At 40.5% G+C, this 19,168-nt stretch overlaps 1 protein-coding gene across 1 annotated transcript; it reads right to left on the bottom strand.

The window, feature by feature from the left end:
- Positions 1–4,519: 4,519 nt before the first annotated feature.
- On the bottom strand, positions 4,520–18,637 carry LOC106592161 (uncharacterized). The gene is made up of 6 exons (XM_045700387.1): positions 18,467–18,637; positions 11,261–11,545; positions 8,841–9,113; positions 8,619–8,690; positions 4,769–4,795; positions 4,520–4,614 (listed from the first exon to the last, which is right to left on the bottom strand). Exons 1-6 carry the CDS (start codon positions 18,531–18,533, stop codon positions 4,520–4,522), a joined length of 819 nt encoding a protein of 272 aa, XP_045556343.1. The 5' UTR covers positions 18,534–18,637.
- Positions 18,638–19,168: the final 531 nt, after the last annotated feature.

The following is a 19,168-nucleotide window of genomic DNA, read 5'->3' as shown; positions in this document are numbered from 1 at the left end:
GCACCACAACTGAGCTAATTTGACTAGGCAAGCCAGTTAAGAACAAATTCTTATTTTCAATAACGGCCTAGGAACAGTGGGTTAACTGCCTTGTTCAGGGGCAGAATGACAGATTTTTACCTTGTCAGCTCAGGGATTCAACCTTGCAACCTTCCGATTACTAGTCCAATGCTCTAACCACTAGGCTACCTGCCACTCTAATTGATCAGCTCAGTGATTGCCTAAATTCAACACACTTGGTCTTCCAGGTCGGTTAAATCAAAAACATGGCCCTCCAGGACCAGGGTTGTCTACCCCTGCAGTAGATGAATGGTTTAACCATGAGCTCTTAAAGACACAAAACCTGCAAAAGTCTTGAGACGTTCTGAAACAAGCCACATGTCTAAACCAGCAACAGTCATATTAAACAAAACAACATGAAAACAGTTCTCAGAACTCAAAATGTTCTGATTGACAACCATGGAGCAGAGCAAATAAAGCATTAGACTAACACTGAAGAGTGTGAAATAATTGGCTTTTGGAACAAACTAGCAAAGGGTGACGGGGACAGAATCATTATTCACATTGTTACCTCTATGGGTGGCATTTTGACAGCGCACAAATGCATAGATGTGAAGAGAAACCAAAACCAAACAGGTTATTTAAAGCACACTTTCCTTGCAGATTCCAACTGCATCATATACATTTTATATATGCTAGCCCACACACTGCTAACTTTAAACTCACATTAGTAATCACCTTCTCTTACTGTATGTAGATGTCACTAAAACATGCTCTTCAAATAAATATCCCCACAAATAATATGAGAAACACATTTCTGGCAACATTTCCACATATCTGCATTGTCAAAATGGCCCCATAGAAGTACCATGTAAAAGGTGTATTAGTGTTACTACCTGTGTTAGTGGACTGATTGTTATTATTCTGATTCATGGAGTAATCTCCAGAAGACTTCTCCCCTACAGTGCTATAAACTGTGTCCATGGCAACCCAAGAGAACCCCTGAAGCTCCAAGGTTGGTGACCTGATCATCCCCTACAGTGTGATAAACAGTATCCGGGGCAACATAATTCTGATTGTTGCATGCGTACCGTGTACAGTTACACCTTCCATCAACATTGTTTACAGCAAACAGAGTAGAAGAGGTTCCTTGAATTTAGGAGGTATTTGCCCTTAAAAGGTTACATAAGGTTACGATGACAAAACGTGTTGAGCGATTACTGATGTGAACAAACTCTCTCACACACACACAATAGGAGATACAGTTGAAGTCGGAAGTTTACATACACCTTAGCCAAATACATTTAAACTCAGTTTTTCACAATTCCTGACATTTAATCCTAGTAAAATTTCCTTGTCTTAAGTCAGTTAGGATCACCACTTTATTTTACGAATGTGAAATGTCAGAATAATAGTAGAAAGAATGATTTATATCAGCTTTTATTTCTTTCATCACATTCCCAGTGGGCCAGAAGTTTACATACCAAATACTAATTCAGTGTAGCAAATTGTTTAATTTGTGTCAAAGGTTTCGGGTAGCCTTCCACAAGCTCCCACAATAAGTTGGGTGAAATTTGGCCCATTCCTCCTGACAGAGCTGGTGTAACGGAGTCAGGTTTGTAGGCCTCCTTGCTCGCACACGCTTTTTTCAGTCCTGCCCACAAATGTTCTATTGGATTTGTGATGGCCATTCCAATACCTTGACTTTGTTGTCCTTAAGCCATTTTGCCACAACTTTGGAAGTATGCTTGGGGTCATTGTCCATTTGGAAGACCTATTTGCAACCAAGCTTTAACTTTCTGACTGATGTCTTGAGATTTTGCTTCAATTTCTCCACATCATTTTCCTTCCTCATGATGCCAGCAATTTTGTGAAGTGCACAGTCCCTCCTGCAGCAAAGCACCACCAGAACATGATAACGACGGTCATTATGGCCAAACAGTTCAGACCAGAGGACAAATCTCCAAAAAAGCATGATCTTTGTCCCCACATGCAGTTGCAAACCATAGTCTAGCTTTTTTATGGCGGATTTGAAGCAGTGGGTTCTTCCTTGCTGCGCGGCCTTTCAGGTTATGTCGATATAGGACTCGTTTTACTGTGGATATAGATACTTTGTACCTGTTTCCTCCAGCATCTTCACAAGGTCCTTTGCTGTTGTTCTGGGATTGATTTTCACTTTTCGCACCAAAGTATGTTAATCTCTAGGAGACAGAACGCGTCTCCTTCCTGAGCGGTATGACGGCTGCGTGGTCCCATGGTTTTTATACTTGCGTACTATTGTTTTTACAGATGGACGTGGTCCCTCCAAGAATTTGGAAATTGCTCCCAAGGATGAACCAGACTTGTCGAGGTCTACAATTTGTTTCTGAGGTCTTGGCTGATTTCTTTTGATTTTCCCATGATGTCAAGCAAAGAGGCACTGAGTTTGAAGATAGGCCTTGAAATACATCCACAGGTACACCTCCAATTGACTCAAATTATGTCAATTAGCCTATCAGAAGCGTCTAAAGCCAAGACATCATTTTCTGGAATTTTCGAGCTGTTTATAGGCATAGTCAATTTAGGGTATGTAAACTTCTCACTCACTGGAATTGTGATACAGTGAATTATAATTGAAATAATCTGTCTGTTAACAATGTTTGGAAATATTACTTGTGTCATGCACAAAGTAGATGTCCTAACCGACTTGCCAAAACTATAGTTTGTTAACAAGAAATGTGTGGAGTGGTTGAAAAACGCGTTTTAATGACTCCAACCTAAGTGTATGTAAACTTCCAACTTCAACTGTACCTATTAGTGAGTAAGGTTCCTTAATTCGATTAAAACAGGTTTCTGGATTTCTGGGATGGAACAAAAACAACACTACTGTCCTGTGCTGTGAGGAAGCATGTGTGCAGTGCATGGAAGTATAGTGCATTTGGATAGTATTCAGACCCCTTGACTTTTTCCACATTTTGTAACGTTACAGCCTTATTCTAACATTGATTAAATAGCTTTTTTTCCTCATTAATCTACACACAGGCTTTTTGACATTTTTGCAAATGTATTAATAATAAAAAACTTAAATATCACATTTACATAAGTATTCAGACCATTTACTCAGTACTTCGTTGAAGCACCTTTGTCAGCGATTACAGCCTCGAGCATTCTAGGATATGATGCTACAAGCTTGGCACACCTGTATTTGGGGAGTTTCTCCCATTCTTCTCTGCAGATCCTCTCAAGCTCTATCAGGTTGGATCGGGAGTGTTGCTGCACAGCTATTTTCAGGTCTCTCCAGAGATGTTCGATCGGGTTCAAGTCCGGGCTCTGGATGGGCCACTCAAGGGCATTCAAAGACTTGTCCTGAAGCTACTCCTGCGTTGTCTTGGCTGTGTGCTTAGGTCGTTGTCCTGTTGGAAGGTGAACTTTCGCCGCAGTCTGAGGTCCTGAGCACTCTGGAGCAGGTTTCATCAAGGATCTCACTGTACTTTGCTCCATTCATCACCTTGATCCTGACTAGTCTCCCAGTCCCTGCCTCTGGAAAACATCCCCACAGCATGATGCTGCCACCACCATGCTTCACCGTAGGGATGGTGCCAGGTTTCCTCCAGACGTGACGCTTGGCATTCAGGCCAAAGAGTTCAATCTTGGTTTCATCAGACCCGAGAACCTTGTTTCTTATGGTCTGAGAGTCTATAGGTGCCTTTCGTCAAACTCCAAGCGGGCTGTCATGTGCCTTTTACTGAGGAGTGGCTTCCGTCTGGCGACTCTACCATAAAGGCCTGATTAGTGAAGGGCTTCAGAGAGAGTTGTCCTTCTGGAAGTTTTTCCCATCTCCACAGAGGAAATCTGGAGCTCTATCAGTGACTATCAGGTTCTTGGTCACCTTCCTGACCTTTCTCCCCCATTGCTCAGTTTGGCCGGGCGGACAGTTATAGGAAGAGTTTTGGTGGTTCCAAACTTCTTCCATTTAAGAATGATGGAGGCCACTGTGTTCTTGGCAACCTTCAATGCTGCAGAAATGTTTTTGTACCCCTGCCCAGATCTGTACCTCGACACAATCCTGTCTCGAAGCTCTACGGACAATTCCTTTGACCTCATGGCTTGGTTTTTGCTCTGACATGCACTGTCAACTGTGAGACCTTATATAGACAGGTGTGTGCCTTTCCAAATCATGTCCAATCAATTGAATTCATCACAGGTGGACTCCAATCAAGTTGTAGAAACATCTCAAGGATGAGCAATGGAAACAGGATGCACCTGAGCTCAATTTTGATTCTCATAGTAAAGGGTGTGAATACTTATGTAAATAATGTATTTCTGTTTTTTATTTTGAATACATTTGCAAAAAAATTATGTTTTCGCTTTGTCATTATGGGCTATTGTGTGTAGATTGACAAGTATTTTTTTAAATCCATTTTAGAATGAGACTGTAACGTAACAAAATGTAGAAAAAGTAATGGGGTCTGAATACTGTATGTGTATATACTGTAGTACAATGTTGTGTTTGTATTACTTTGGGGACCCTGTTAGCAGGTTAAATATGGACCAGAGTCAAGTTAGGGTAAAACTTACCGCAAATTCCACCACAAAACTTTCTCAAAAAGTCAATCCAGGTGTCTTGGGGATATCCTGAGAGGAAAAAGAAACACAAGAATGTAAGACCTTATTAACATTTTCATTCAAATGGTTCTTTGTTATCCACAGGAATCCAAATGTAAATGATTTTATTGTGAAGCAGTGAGTATGAAGAATTGAGACAGGAAGAGACAGGTAATCATCCTACCAGTCGTTTTCTTCCACACCAACATTCCTGAGGAGTAACAAAATAAATATTTTATTTTCCAAGTTGATCCATGGTTCTGTAGCTTGTGTTAGCTATTTTAGAGTGAGAAATAACCCCTCTTAAAGTACAAGTCTGTGTATTAACCATTCTATCAGCTATTGAGTATGACTTCACCCACATTTACATGTTTAAGCTGCAATAAGGAGACATCATTTCTGAGAGCATGCATACAGTACCTGCACAAGGCCGACTTCAAATCAATGTGAAAGTAACCGGCGCATTAAACAGCTGACGACGAATGCAAACTATGCTAGATAAATCCTACACATCAAATCAAATCAAATGTTATTGGTCGCATACACTTGGATAGCAGATGTTAATGTGAGTGTAGCGAAATGCTTTCACAAAAAACAATTCTCCTGGGGTAACAATGTAAGAAATAATTTATAAACATGCATTAACACATGCAGTGAAATAAAAGGCATACATCAAAAGACTTACTTAGGCCTACAATCGAGAAGGACACATGAAGACAAAAGCTCAAAGAATGACGAAAATCACAAAATATACACATGCCTTTTTAAAGGGAGCTAAGGCTGCGTCTGTGATTCAGCACCGCTGAATGGACAGCTCCTCGGTACAGGTAGGCATAGTGGAGCTCAGTGGTGTGGTGCTGAATGGACAGCACCTCTGTCTAGTAGACAGCTACATAATTATACAGTTGTTGGGCATTTTACAAGTTTCTTATTGTTGCATATGGACTTCTTTGTTCAGTCGATTCTTCAGTTGTTGGGCAGATTTTAGGGCATGGTTAGGTAGCCTACAATGCGTTTATGAAAATCATAAGTGGCATGCAGAACTTTATAAATGGTAGGATCAATTGTAAATTGGCACGCCAGATGAAAAAGGTTGCCGACCCCCTAGGCTATAGCCACCCTTGTGGAACGGCGCATACAGTGTTGATCTATAATGACTTCCCACCAACGGTCTATTTTATTTTTAAGGGGGTAGATCAGCTTTAATATTGCAGATAGATTGTAGCTTCCATCAATGTAATTGTCTGCATCATTTCCATATCCCCTATATATTTTTTTGTAAATATACACTGCCATTCAAAAGTCTTAGAACACCTACTCTTTCAAGGCTTTTTATTAATTTTTACTATTTTCTACATTGTAGAATAATAGTGAAGACATCAAAACTATGAAATAACACAATAACACACGTTTTATATTTGAGATTCTTCAAGTAGACACCCTTTGCCTTGATGACAGCTTTGCACAATCTTGGCATTCTCTCAACCAGCTTCACCTGGATTTCTTTTCCAACAGTCTTGAATGAGTTCCCACATATGCTGAGCACTTGTTGGCTGCTTTTCCTTCACTCTACAGTCCAACTCATCCCAAACAATCTAAATTGGGTTGAGGTCGGGTGGTTGCGGAGGCCAGGTCATGTGATGCAGCAGTACATCACTCTTCTTCTTCGTAAAATAGCCCTTACACAGCCTGGAGGTGTGTTGGGTTATTGTCCTGTTGAATTACAAAATGATAGTACCACTAAGAGCAAACCAGATGTGTTGGCGTATCGCTGCAGAATGTTGTGGTAGCCATGCTGGTTAAGTGTGCCTTGAATTCTGATGAGTTCTAAACTTGAGATATTGTTCATTATCAGGTATCCTATTGAAATATTGACTGCCATAGACTAGAGTCTACACAGGAAGTTAATGGTTACAGTAGCTGTAGGAGGAATGTATATGGTGGAGGCAATTAAGCTTGGAATGTATTGAGTAAAGGAAGGGCAATCACATGTGGCAGGCACTAATAAGGATGGAGAGATGTGGTTTAGCGAGGAAGGGGGCCGAGGTTATGTCAGGTCACATTAAGGGAGAAGGAACAGTTTATGGCCGCATCACTTAATTTCCTGCCTAGCAATAAAGATGTAATGTTTAGAGAGAAGGAGGACGTCACCTAAATTGGGGTATATATACTACCACTGGTGGAACCATGTCTTTGTCTTACGCAGCTGTAAGACCCAGTGGGTGAATCAACTTGGTTTGAGCTTTATTTAGCGTCCGTGAGTTTATTACTCTGTTTATTTAGAACCTAACAGTTGGCGCTGCGAGCAGGGTTCACCACGATTTACAGTCGAACTAGAGATTCCGAATCAGTGAAACAGGAGCCGGCACCAAAAACAAGGTAGACACAGTTCCTACACCTGTTACCACTCATTCTGACATGTTGGGGAGATGAGAGTCGTAGGCTGAACCAATTATAGGATACGGACCTAGAAAGCCTGAGCTTATTCAGTAGTCCCATTGTATTACCACCGGTCGTAGATTCATGGTATATGGTAAGTCCCGGAAGGTAAGCCCGAGCACGCTGGTACCTGCAGAGGGTAAGTCCTAGAGGGTAAATCCCAAGTGGGTTGGTTCCTGCCAGGACCATAAAGTATAGGGTAATTCTCGAAAGGTAAGCTGGAGCAGGTTGGTACCTGTAGAGGGTAAGTCCCGAGTGGGGTTGGTTCCCTACTAGACCCGTAAAGGGAGGGTGAAAGCCCAGCCGCGGTGGCCGTAGTGTGTGTGTATGGATAAATTGTAATGCTTGTGTACCAGTACGGCAGTTTGTAGAGAAGTAGTCCATGGAGAAGGACAACAGGAGGGAATGTGGATGGTGATAAGAAGGTTGCCTATAATTTCTGAAAGAAAGCCACATTCATGGTTAAAAGAAAAGCAAGAAGATATTCGAATACTGTTTGATTTGTGTGTATTAGCAGTAGCAATAAGGAGAGAGGTTGGTTTATGCCCTATTGGGAGGGGGAACCATGACAGAGTATGTGGAAATAGGAAGACAACTGTGAATCATTTTGGTAATGTGTGTTATCAACAACAGTGATATTTGAGGCGTAACACTGGAATAAGACATAAGGTCACCCGTATTCTCCAGTAATACATTTGCAGATGCTATAGGATTGGTTCAAATACAAGGTATTAAGTGCCATGACCAATTAATAGGCACAAATACCATAACTATTCTCAGGGGAAGTGGGTAGAGCTACCTTGGAAAATAGTTAATAAAAGGTGTGTATTAGTGCCGGGAGTGAAGAAGATCTGAACACCCTGGACACCGTGGGGAGAGGTTGAAATGGCGACAGATGGCCCCGATTCTCCCTGTAAAGTGGGGCTAGAGGAAGAGAAGTTTAATAAAGCCATAGAGGTGTTGAAAGAGGAGCACGAGCATTTGACCATTCTCGAATGTCGGAAATATTTTGCTAAATTGTTAAAATTGGTCAGTATTTCCCTGCTAACGGAAAATTCCAATCAAATAAAGAGGGGGTAGTGGACCAGCATTCTCATTGGGATTTAATAGGACAAGCAGCGTTGAGAGTGGAAGCTAATTTAGTTTACACCGCAGATGTACAAGTGGTTAATGCTGCCACAGTGGAAGTCACTAACAGTGGTCTCAATGGCCAAGGTAGGACAAAGAAACAGAGAGGAAAGGGTAACTAACCTGTGCTAAGGCACCCGGGAATAGCTCCCTGTTTTAGATGTGTGGCTATCGGTCATTGGAAGAACGAGTGTAAGGAATCCGATGAGGTTATTCCATACTGGGCACGGTCCAAATTGATGCCTCCTTGTGACACATTATGAATGAAGACAGTGCCCTACAGCAGGTGGTGCATCTAACCCCCTGTCTTGTCTGTAGCAGTAGCCTGAACACTACTGTAGATACAGGTAGAACAGGTATCCCCTTCAGGAGGTATAGCTCACTGTTGTTGCTACTGTTATGTCAACCTGTGATTCAGAACTATGTACATGTGCAGTGCTCTGTTTCTATAGATGTGCTGTTCTTACCTGTTATGACAATGAAAACAAATGCTACAATGGCAGTGACAACAACACCAACAAAATCTCTGATGGAAGGCTCTGAAATGAAAACACATTTTGTATTGATACTTTGACAGGAGTTGATCAGGTATTCAACATAGTGCAACATTCAAAATGTCTTACAAAACTAGCAGTGTTACAAACATATCAATACATAAGTATGTAACACACTTATGAGTGTCGACTCACCTGAGAAAAACACCTCTCCAACTGGCTCGCTGACTTCCCCTTCCCCACTTACAGAGTTATTCAGCTTGCAGATGTACTTGTAACTGTTGGTTGAATTGCCAGTGTCGCTCTTAAAGACAATCAGCTGTTTTCCTCCAACCTCCCACACCCCCTCTCCCACTTTCCAGCTGTAAGTGACTGGTTCAGCATCAGTGGTGTTGCCCTCACAGGTCAGAGTGCAGGAGGTTTGGTTGGCGTTACAGGAAGAAGTGATTGTGGGTTTTGGGACTGCCTCTGTAAATAGAGGAAAGACACAGGAATAATTTGGGAAAATGCTTGTGAGGCACTACAATACATAACCTGCTGTTTCTACACAACCACGCACACACATACACAGGTACATCAGTGGCGATCCGTATTCAGGGCAGGTGGGGCAGAGACCCACATGTTTTGAGTCCCACATTTTAAGCAAAAATGTAAAATTAAAACTATATATATATATATATATATATATATATATACACATCTATATAAATATATATTGGGGGGGCTTTCCTGTTTTGCATGTTATTTGGGCATTAATACGTGTCACATATAAGTTTGCAAACAATGTAAAAAAATATATATATAATTGAGTTAATAAAGCCGCATACAAACATGGTCTTTTTTTTGTTATCTTGAGTAAGGCAGCTCCAAAATACAGATGTTTCAGCTTAGCTCAGTGGTAGTCGAGCCAGCAGAAAATAGGAGCATTGCGCCGTGAGTGGCTCAGTGTTTTGTCGCTCATGGGGACACCATGTCATTGCCAAGTTTATGTCCTTAGTAAGGGTAGACATCCGAAATTTCAGCCCTTTGGGTCCTGCCATAGAGTTATATTACAAGTGCCCTTCCAAGAAGGCTCAAGGTCATTGGTCACAGACAAAATTACATCAAATCGCGTTATATGTATCGTATCTTTGATTGGACTGATTATGTCAACATCTTATTTTTAAAGTCTTACCTAGCAGTCATCATCATGAATAAAGTCGACAATCTACTGGCAAATCCTTTTAAATCCTTGTCATATGAAGATAAATAATGAAGAGAAATTATAGATAAAACGTATGGGTGCTCATCGGCCATTGAACATAAAGATTACACAACAAGTTGGAAATCGCAAATTAAACAAGTAGTGGTATGGAAGGAATCAGTGGCTAACTGCAAGCATTGCAAAGCAACCACTAGCCTGCTATTCAGTGGAGTGGCTGTGTGTTCCCACCATAAATCCAGAGAATGCCAGACTTTGATGACAAAGTTTGATGACAAAATTTGCCCACAAAGGACCACCTTCCTGTTTAAGTGAGCACATCACAAGGTGAGTCCAAAAATGTCTTGTATGCTGCTGCATAAATGATGTAATATGCAAGGGAGATATGTATACTGTAGATAAGAATGTAATACTAAGTGTATGTTGTGTAGTAAGCTGTTAGCAGCCCATGTGCCTCACCCTCATAATTTGGTCTATTTTCACCAACGTGGTATTGTAAACACATAATTTGTTCCCCGGTGTGTGCTTGTTCGGCTACTGTTTGGTTCAGATTTGACAGTGCTACTGATAGTAGTTGTGTCACATGCATATTCAACACGCCAACATTCTATAATAGAATTGTGTTATTTGACGTGTCAAATTAAAAGCTTATTTAATGCGTCAAATAGTGTTGTATGATGTTTATCTTTTTTGACACGCAAACAGCGTTCAATGTGCCTCACCCTAATAATTTGGTCTATTTTCACCTCTTAATTCAGCCTACTGTTCTAACTTGGTGTTGCACATGTAGCCTATAACCTGTTTTAGAGAAATGTAATCATTGAATATTGTAAGAGCTTTCACTGTCTGTTTATATGCCCCCTTTATTTATCCTATGGTTCTGAATTGGTGTAAAGGGAAAACACTGTAAGAATGGCCCATGTTTTGAATTCTGTCATTGTACATTTCAAAAGTGCTGAACAAATAGTTATATTGACTACGTCCGTCGTCACTCGCTCATTAATGTCTTAATCGAAATTACGGATTGCCTCTTATCCGCTTGTCGTCCCCTTATGCCATAGTATGTACATCTCAATTGTCAGTAGAAACCACATTTGTTTAAGCAAGTCAGCCATATCAGCTATGTTTTTTTAAAGGCAGTAAATGAGGCTGAATGAACTGTTTTGCTGCCAGACAAGGCTCTGCTGATATCCAGGTGTAGCAGTGGTAAGGTGTTGGGACTCTGCTGTTGGGACAGCTTTATATAGGCCCTAACAGTTTGTGGGCACCGTTTGTCAGCGTTATAGTGCAATGAATGTATTGTTTAGCGTTGTGTTGTGTGGTGCTTTGTGCTTTGCTGGCATGCATCCTACATATTTTTCCCCCCCCCACCAAGATCTACATGCTAAACACACATACAGAAAGAAACACTTACTGATAACAGACAGTGTATATGTCTTGTCAAGCAGTTTGCTGTTGAACTCCACAGAATAAACTCCACTGTCTGTTTTCATCAATCCACTGATTCTCAGCTCTCCAGTAGTCTGGTCCAGGGTTGTACGCTCTTTGAAGGCAGCATAGATGTCCAGATCAAAGTCCTTGTACCACTCTGCCACCTTGTTCTTCCCATGCTTCCATAGGATGCTTGTGATGGAGTCAGGCACTGTGGACTTGTCCGGCGTCAACAGGAGCTCACCTCCCACTTGAAGGTTAAGGTCTTCTGGAAAAGCAGACATTTCATACATGTATCAGAGTATCAATGTATCCAGGGTGACACATTATGGTTAGGGTATTAATATGTAGTCCTAGCCCTATTGGCATTGAAAGAGACATTATTATCTACCTTCACTGTTTATATCAAGAATTCTGATCGCTGGGCATATCTGGCCTATGTAGTCTGACCACTTTGACTAGTATTTTCCCCCTCACTGGAGCAGAAATGTATCTTGACTACACTACAGATTAAAGTATTTTTCTTTTCCCTGCCCACTATTATATCACTAGCTAGGTTTCTTTCCAATTTGTGACAGATTTTCATGCGAATATTCTAAAATCTGCATGAAACAATATGCACATTTTCCCACAGGAGATATGTTTCCAATAAACGGACGTTTTGCATATAAAAGGTCGTGTGATGATGTAGTGTACATAAAAATAAATTGTACCAAATTATAAATACAAGTTTCAATGGGTTTCCATCGCATTTTCAACTCCACTGATGGTTCGTCACAAAAACTGTTGTGTTATATAGACTGTTGTGTTATATAGACTGTTGTGTTATATAGACTGTTGTGTAATATAGACTGTTGTGTAATATAGACTGCTGTGTTATATAGACTGCTGTGTTATATAGACTGCTGTGTTATATAGACTGCTGTGTTATATAGACTGCTGTGTAATATAGACTGCTGTGTTATATAGACTGCTGTGTTATATAGACTGCTGTGTAATATAGACTGCTGTGTTATAAAGACTGCTGTGTAATATAGCAAATGTGCCGACTCTGGTCTTGACACATGCGCTCTAGCCAACAGCTACAGTGGGGGTAAACTATCTACATTATGACATTATCATGGATAATAGTGATTATTATTTGTATTTGTCAAAGGGCAGCAAAGCATTGATGATCATGTCACCAGAATAACACCCTCGATATTTATTGTAAAGGAGCATCAAGATCACCGTGAACTTTCACCACCATGTGAAGTTCATCATAATGTATTTCATTTGTACTGTAATAAACAGCATGGTTTCCCATGTCATAGTGGGAGGCCCACACACCATATAATCTGGTGACTCCAAGTTTACTTCGATATGATGGTCGTCATATGATTTTTGCGCATTAAACTGGGCAGGTGCGTGCTGACAGAAACATGCATCAATCTCAGTTAAAGCATCCGAGCGAGCGAAACAGCGTCCCTCTGTCTCCCTAAGTGTAGACCATGTATCTGATGATGTAAGTGTAGACCATGTATCTGATGATGTAAGTGTAGACCATGTATCTGATGATGTAAGTGTAGACGATGTATCTGATGATGTAAGTGTAGACGATGTATCTGATGATGTAAGTGCAGACCATGTATCTGATGATGTAAGTGTAGACCATGTATCTGATGATGTAAGTGTAGACCATGTATCTGATGATGTAAGTGTAGACCATGTATCTGATGATGTAAGTGTAGACGATGTATCTGATGATGTAAGTGTAGACCATGTATCTGATGATGTAAGTGTAGACCATGTTTCTGATGATGTAAGTGTAGACCATGTATCTGATGATGTAAGTGTAGACCATGTATCTGATGATGTAAGTGTAGACCATGTATCTGATGATGTAAGTGTAGACCATGTATCTGATGATGTAAGTGTAGACCATGTATCTGATGATGTAAGTGTAGACCATGTATCTGATGATGTAAGTGCAGACCATGTATCTGATGATGTAAGTGTAGACCATGTATCTGATGCTGTAAGTGTAGACCATGTTTCTGATGATGTAAGTGCAGACCATGTATCTGATGATGTAAGTGTAGACCATGTATCTGATGCTGTAAGTGTAGACCATGTATCTGATGATGTAAGTGTAGACCATGTTTCTGATGATGTAAGTGTAGACCATGTATCTGATGATGTAAGTGTAGACCATGTTTCTGATGCTGTAAGTGTAGACCATGTATCTGATGATGTAAGTGTAAACGATGTATCTGATGATGTAAGTGTAGACCATGTATCTGATGCTGTCTGGGCAAAAGGAGTATGGCATGTCATACTTTTTCTGTCCAGACAGAATCAGATACATGGGCTTCATACAGCTGTTTCGCTGGCTAGTTTCAGCAGAGAGGAAGAGGCGAAGCGAGAGGGCTCAGTCCCGCCACAATCTGTCCTGGATAAGCCCAGTGCGTTACCTTTAGCATAATATGCGGACCTAAACTAGTCGCCTGAATTCCCGCCTTTGGGACAACAACTCTCATTGTTAGGGTGGAGACATGAGCATCTCGTCAGATTATAGAGATTTCTGGTTTCAGCCACTTGCGAATGAGAAAGGAAAGTTGGCGGGTGCACAGTGCACTTTTCGGATGCTGGCTTCCCCTAAAGTAAATTGATATTTACTCCTGTCTAAATAAAATAATTCAAAATACTTTACCGGAGAGCTTGACTTAGCCACAGAGGATCATTAGTTTCTTTAAAAAAAATAGCAGCGCATAGGCATATGCCTATTTGGGAGGCCAGAAATGTGGGCCGCGTGCGTGGCAATAGGCCTAGCTGATTATTGAGTTGTGGATGTCAGTGAACAGCCTCTAAAATGTGTGAAGATAATGTGTCTTGGGTATAATTTACTCTGAAATAAAATATAAAATGTTGAGAAAAGAAGGGGAGGGGTGTGAGGTGAAGATACGGGCATCTTTCTCCAGAACACACGCACTCAGCTCTCCAGAATGTGCTCCGCAGTCTCCCGCCAATTACTGCCCATTCATTCATTCATTGTTTCATTGTGTGAATTGTTTGCCCTTTGATTGTTTATTTCTATCAATACTCCATTACACATGTAACCAGTAGGCCTAGAAAATGTACCGCTAATCCCCGTAATTAGGTTACATTAATTACTGGTAATGCATACATTACAGTCATTTACCTTTCTCATTCTCGGAGTGGAAACGTTGTTTGCAGAGTTCTAAACCTGCTACACTTGCGAGAAACACGTTTTGGTTAATTTCATAACCATAATTTAGGAGTTTTGTCAATTTATTCATTGTCTTTTGTTTTGAGTGCTCCATGTGAGCAATACGCATGTGTCTGGTTTCTCTGTCCTGATAACGTTGAGGGCGCGAGAGAGCGAGCATGAGCACACCAACCTCCTGACATGATACAATGTTACACTTCACAAGTCATGACCGATAGAAAGGGAGGAAGACAGGCGGTGTAGAGAGATGAATGCAATCTAAAGAACCTGAATTTTGATCAGGATATTTTCTACTGTTTTTATTTGTCGGCTTTAGGCCTATGTATTTTACTTAGTTCATGATGGAAGTTATAGACCTACTACTGCATTGGTCTATAGACTATCTCTGAGTTCCATGCGCTAATTTATTTAGCTGCTAGTGGATCAATGCATCAATGTGTCCATATGGCAAAGGCTGGTGCTCTTGCATTTAGTTGAATTTTAACTTGTATAGTTGTATAATTTTAATTCAGATGTGTATGATTAACCACGTAAATATAATTTAGCGAAACGAAAAGATTATTATTGAAATGAAACTGTTGCATGAAAATGTGCACATAAAATAATCACAACCGGCACGTAGATACGTAGAAATTGTAGTAGAAATTGTAAGCTTCTCGAAACTTTAAACTCTCGAGCTGATTATGGTCTTGATTATAACACCCATTAACAACATTCGTGCATGTGCGAGGGCGTGCACAAAAGTCCCATGGAAAAAACGGTCCACCTTTAGAAATCAAATGCCCATCCAACTGATTCGTTCTGGTGCCATACTCTTTTCGTCCAGACAGCATCAGATACATGGCCTATACAAACTGAGACAGAGAGGCGATGTTTCCCTCGCTCTGATGCTTTAGCTTAGAATGATGCGTCTTTCTGTCTCCGTGAGTTTAGGTCAAATAAATGATCAATATTTCAATATTTTATTTGGATGGGTAAGTAGGTACGGTAGGGCGGTCCAGTCCCTCTAAGGCCCATAACGCCGGCGCTGCCATGAACAGGTGAATGCACCAATTTGTAAGTCGCTCTGGATAAGAGCGTCTGCTAAATGACGTAAATGTAAATGTAAACATGCAGACCCTTCTGTAGGCTTGCGCTTTGGTTTGGCGAGGACTCAAAATTCGCTAACTTCCTGAAGTAGGCTCTGTGTAGCTAAACGGAATAAGAACAGTTGTGACCCGTCATTCTGGGTAGGTGGGGGTTTTGAGCCCCACCTTTTTAGCAAAATTAAAATGTTATTTTGGCATTAATACGTGTCACATATCAGTTTGCAAACAATGTAAAAACAAATAATAAAATATATATATATATATATAACTGATTTAATAAAGCCGCAAACAAATATGGTCTCTTTTTTTGTTTTCTTGAGTAAGGTAGCTCCAAAATGCAGGTGTTTCAGCCTAGCTCAGTGCTTTCTGTGGTGGTGGGGAAAGCCAGTAGAAAATATGGAGAGTTGCACCGTGATTGGCTCAGTGTTCTGTCACTCATGGGGACACTACGTCACCGCCAAGTCTAAGGGTAGAGCTAGAAAATTCATGCCCCTTGGGTGCTGCCATAGAGTTACATTAGAAGTGCCCATCAAAGAAGACTCAAGGTCATTGACCACAGATAAAATGACATAAAATATCGTTATATGTGCAGTAGTTTTGATTGGACTGATCATGTCAACATCATACTTTCAAAATCTTAGCTAGGAGTCATCATTATGAATGAAGTCGACAATCTACTGGCAAATCCTTTTTAATCCTTGTCATATGATGATAAATAATGAAGAGAAATTATAGATAAAATGTATCGGTGCTCATCGGCCATTGGACATAAACATTACACAACAAGTTGTAAATCACAAATTCAACAATGGGTGGTTTGGAAGGAATCAGTGACAGTGGCTAACTGCAATCATTGCAAATCAATCACTAGCCTGCTCTTCAGTGGAGTGGATGTGTGGTCTCAAATCTGGGATTAAGGGGCTCTTTTCCAAGTTTCAAATGAAAAACATTCAACATTGGCCATGATATCAATGAAGCATGATTTGTGCCAAGCTCAAGCTCGGGATGCTCGGGATGCTGGCCTTCAAGGCAGAGTTGCAAAATAAAAGCCATATCTCAGACTGGCCAATAAAAATAAGAGATTAAGATGGGCAAAAGAACAGAGACACTGGACAGAGGAAGATTGGGAAAATTGTGTTATGGACAGACAAATCTAAGTTTGAGGTGTTCAGATCTTTGATGGTGGTAAATTGGGAGATTTGTACAGGGTAAAAGGGATCTTGAAGAAGGAAGGCTATCACTGCATTTTGCAACGTCATGCCATACCCTGTTGCCTGCGCTTTACTGGAGCCAATTTCCTCCTACAACAGAACAATGATCCCAAAGCACAGCTCCAAACTATGCAATAACTATTTGGGGAAGAAGCAGTCAGCTGGTATTCTGTCTATATTGGAGTGGCCAGCACAGTCAACGGATCTCAACCCTATGGAGCTGTTGTGGGAGCAGCTTGACCGTACGGTACGTAAGAAGTGCCCATCAAGCAAATCTAACTTGTGGGAGGTGCTTCAGGAAGCATGGGGTGAAATCTCTTCAGATTATCTCAGCAAATTCACAACTAGAATGCCAAAGGTCTGCAAGGCTCTAATTGCTGCAAATGGAGGATTCTTTGACAAAAGCAAAGTCTGAAGGACACAATTATTATTTCAATTAAAAATCATTATTTATAACCTTGTTAACGTCTTGTCTATATTTCCTATTTATTTTGCAACTCATTTCGTGTATGTTTTCATGGAAAACAAGGACATTTCTAAGTGACCCCAAACTATTGAATGGTGGTGTATGTATACTGTAGCTAAGAAACTAATACATAAGTGTATGTTGTGTAGTAAGATGTTAGTAGCCCATGTGCCTCACCCTAATAATTTGGTCTATTTACCCTCTTAATTTCGCCTACTGTTCTGACTTGGTGGTGCACGTGTAGCCTATAACCTGTCTTAGAGAAATGTAATCATCGAATATTGTAAGAGCTTTCATTGTCTTTTGATATGCCCCCTTTATTTATCCTACGGTTCTGACTTGGTGTACAGGGAGAACACTGTAAGAACGGTTTATGTTCTGAATTCTGTCTGCTGTACATTTCAAAAGTGCTAAACAAATAGTTATATTGACTACTCCATCCTAGCTTGCTCATTAATGTCTTATTCAAATTACGGATTGCCTTTTATCCGCTTGTTGTCGCCTTATGCCATAGTTTGTACATCTCAATTGTCATTAGAAACCACATTTTTTTAAGCAAGTCAGCCATATCAGCAATGTTTTTTTTAAAGGCTGTAAATGAGGCTGAATGAACTGTTTCACTGCCAGACAAGGCTCTGCTGATAGCCAGGTGTAGTAGTGGTAAGATTTTGGGACTGCTGTTGGGACAGCTTTATGTAGGCCGTTTGTGGGCACCGTTTATCACCGTTATAGTGCAATTAATGTGTTGTTTAGTGTTGTGTTTTGTAGTGGCTTTGCTGGCATGAATCTATCTATCTCACTCCCCCCCCGCTGAAATCGCCACTTAACAAGAAGGGTGTGGTCCTTACTTCTAATCGAAACCCATATAGACGTTGTTTAAAACCATTCTGACTTTCCATGTTGAAAATCAATATGAAGACCGTGTTTAGACTATTGTCCATCCATGTCGTTACAAGTTATTTTTTCAGTGATATGAATCCCTCTCGGCGACTGCGTTTCTAACTTGAAGTTGCAGCGCACATAGTGTTCATAAAGGACATTATCTCGCTATACCTATTGTTCATGATAATCAAAGATTAGGAAGTGATGTTGTAGGCTAGGCTATACAATTAGCACACAATAGCAAACAAGTAGCCTAAAAATTAGTAGGTAGACCAAAATGCTACATTCGTCCTTGCCAGTCGGTTCAACTTACCTCCGGAGACCACCATCCGCGCCAGACAAAGCCAGAAACACAATCTAATGAGCTTTAGTTTGGGCATATCTGCTAGACTGTTTGTAAATATAATAAGTAACAGTACATTCAAATTAGATGGGCTAAAACACTGTGTGGTTCATCTAACCTACTTCTGATCGTCATTTCCCGAGGCTGTGAAAGTGAAAGTAAAATGTGGTTTAGTTCCTCACTATTCATAACCCCCTGATGGAAAATAAAACAACGTGCCATTTGACTTGTAAATAATGTTTAATAGCTGCAATACAAGCACACTGTATACCAACACATTGCATTATGTTTATATGCTATTTAAGCAATAATACATGAGAAGCTTCGCCTCTTGGCTATGACCACACCACAGCCATGATAAAAATGTCATAACACATGGCCTCGAATGTATTATTGCTTTTATACAACGGGTTACCAGAATTAAAAATCAAGATTATTTACCAAACTATACATTTTCTGACAAAACATGATGCTACATTCACTAACACTGGTTGTCAAGTAACATTTCAGGCGATCTGTGGTCGTTAGTTGTTGTCGTATTGACTGCCATGTAAAGAAAAACTACCCAAGTGCTGGTTGATAGTTCCAGAACCTTGCTTTCTAGGGGCGCTGTCCATGGTACTGAAACAGTGCTGAAACATTGTAGAAAATACATTGATACAGCAGATCAGA

The sequence above is a fragment of the Salmo salar genome, chromosome ssa17 (assembly GCF_905237065.1).
Source record: "Salmo salar chromosome ssa17, Ssal_v3.1, whole genome shotgun sequence".
In the NCBI taxonomy this organism is placed as follows: Eukaryota; Metazoa; Chordata; class Actinopteri; order Salmoniformes; family Salmonidae; genus Salmo; species Salmo salar.
The sequence above is the reverse complement of the archived record's forward strand: the minus strand, read 5'-3'. Positions and strand labels throughout refer to the sequence as shown.

Excerpts from the sequence above, each read along its gene's own strand:
- LOC106592161 (XM_045700387.1), bottom strand. The coding sequence starts at position 18,533 with ATGCCCAAACTAAAGCTCATTAGATTGTGTTTCTGGCTTTGTCTGGCG. Across the intron at positions 11,546-18,466 it reads GCGGATGGTGGTCTCCGGAG|AAGACCTTAACCTTCAAGTG; the intron begins GTAAGTTGAACC and ends CTGCTTTTCCAG. Across the intron at positions 9,114-11,260 it reads ATATACACTGTCTGTTATCA|AGGCAGTCCCAAAACCCACA; the intron begins GTAAGTGTTTCT and ends CTCTATTTACAG.